The sequence below is a fragment of the Dendrobium catenatum genome, unplaced genomic scaffold, assembly GCF_001605985.2.
Source record: "Dendrobium catenatum unplaced genomic scaffold, ASM160598v2 original_scaffold_216360, whole genome shotgun sequence".
Classification (NCBI taxonomy): Eukaryota; Viridiplantae; Streptophyta; class Magnoliopsida; order Asparagales; family Orchidaceae; genus Dendrobium; species Dendrobium catenatum.
The window spans coordinates 1-1,304 of NW_021534770.1; the positions used below are offsets into that span (position 1 = coordinate 1).

General features: G+C 34.2%; 1 protein-coding gene across 1 annotated transcript; it reads left to right on the top strand.

The window, feature by feature from the left end:
* The first annotated feature begins 431 nt into the window (after positions 1 to 431).
* LOC110095865 lies at positions 432 to 1,001 on the top strand. Its single transcript, XM_020821572.1, has one exon. It carries the CDS (start codon positions 432 to 434, stop codon positions 999 to 1,001), a length of 570 nt encoding a protein of 189 aa, XP_020677231.1.
* Positions 1,002 to 1,304: the final 303 nt, after the last annotated feature.

Sequence of the window (1,304 nt, forward strand, 5' to 3'; positions counted from 1 at the left end):
AAGATAACATATTCTTTAATCTTTCGGCCACTGGTAAATTTAGTATTAAAAAAGTTGGGAGGATATTCATATTAAAGGCGATGCCTCTCACATATTTGGCTCCCTGTGGCATAACACAATTCCTTTATCTTACTCTTTGCTCACTTGGAGGTGCCTAAAGAGTATTTTCCCGTGGATATCAATCTCTATAAGAAAGATTTTTATTTTGCTTCTAAATGTCAATGTTGCTTCAACATTGAGTTGTTTGACATGTTTTTGTTAATAGTATGATTACTAAAAGGTTTTGGTGCCATTTTTTCAACCTAGCTAATTTAGTTAACTTTAGTGAGCATTGCAGTTTGCAGGAAATTCTCGGTATCTCGTTTTCTAAAGGTAAAGGGCATATTTTCTATTTAATTCTCATTTTGGTTATTTCATATATTTGGAAAGCTATGAATGATTCTAAACACAATAATATTAAAATTTGGGCCAATCAGATCATTAACAATGTGAGGATTAAGGTGTTGCATTTAATTGCTGTTAATCTCCTTTCTCAAAAAAATTTTAAGAGTTGTAATCGGTTGGCTAGATATTTTGGTATTAATATCAATGTTGCTAATGTTACTAAGGTGGCTCGTATTATGAATTGGCTTAAACCTGTTACTCCTTACATTAAATTAAATACAGATGGTTCTGTTGGGAAGACTGCTTCTGGTATGGGTGGTATTATCCGTAATTCTATTGGTAATCCTATTGCTACTTTTGCTGGGCCTTTGTCTACTAAATCTGTGTTAACTGCTGAGCTTTTGGGTATATCCCAAGGATTAAAGATATGTTTGGAATTGGGTATTCAAAATGTGCATATTGAAGTTGATTCTAAACTTGCTATTCAAGCTATATCTGCTACTAATGTTGTTTATCCTAACGAATTTTACATTATCCGGAGAATTAAACTGTTACTTTCTAGTTTTAATTTTACCATATCCTATATTTACCGGGAAGGCAATGCTTGTGCGGATTAGTTGGCTAACTTGGGCTCTGGTATTGAGTATTATCAAGAATTACCTATTATTAACCTTCCCTCTCCTCTTAAAGGCATGATCATGCTTGATAAATTCGGGCTCCCTTACATTCGTCATGGTTGACCCGTTGTGTTTTTGTGTTTTTGGTAGCCTACTTACCTGGTGTGCCTCTATGTATCTTTGGCTGTTCTGTTTTTGTCTCATCTGAGTTTTATTTTCTTGGGGGGATTATTATGTCTGTCCGCTTATGCTTTGTTCCATGCTTTCAATTTCTCAAATATAAGCATTCTATGCAGTTTTGTC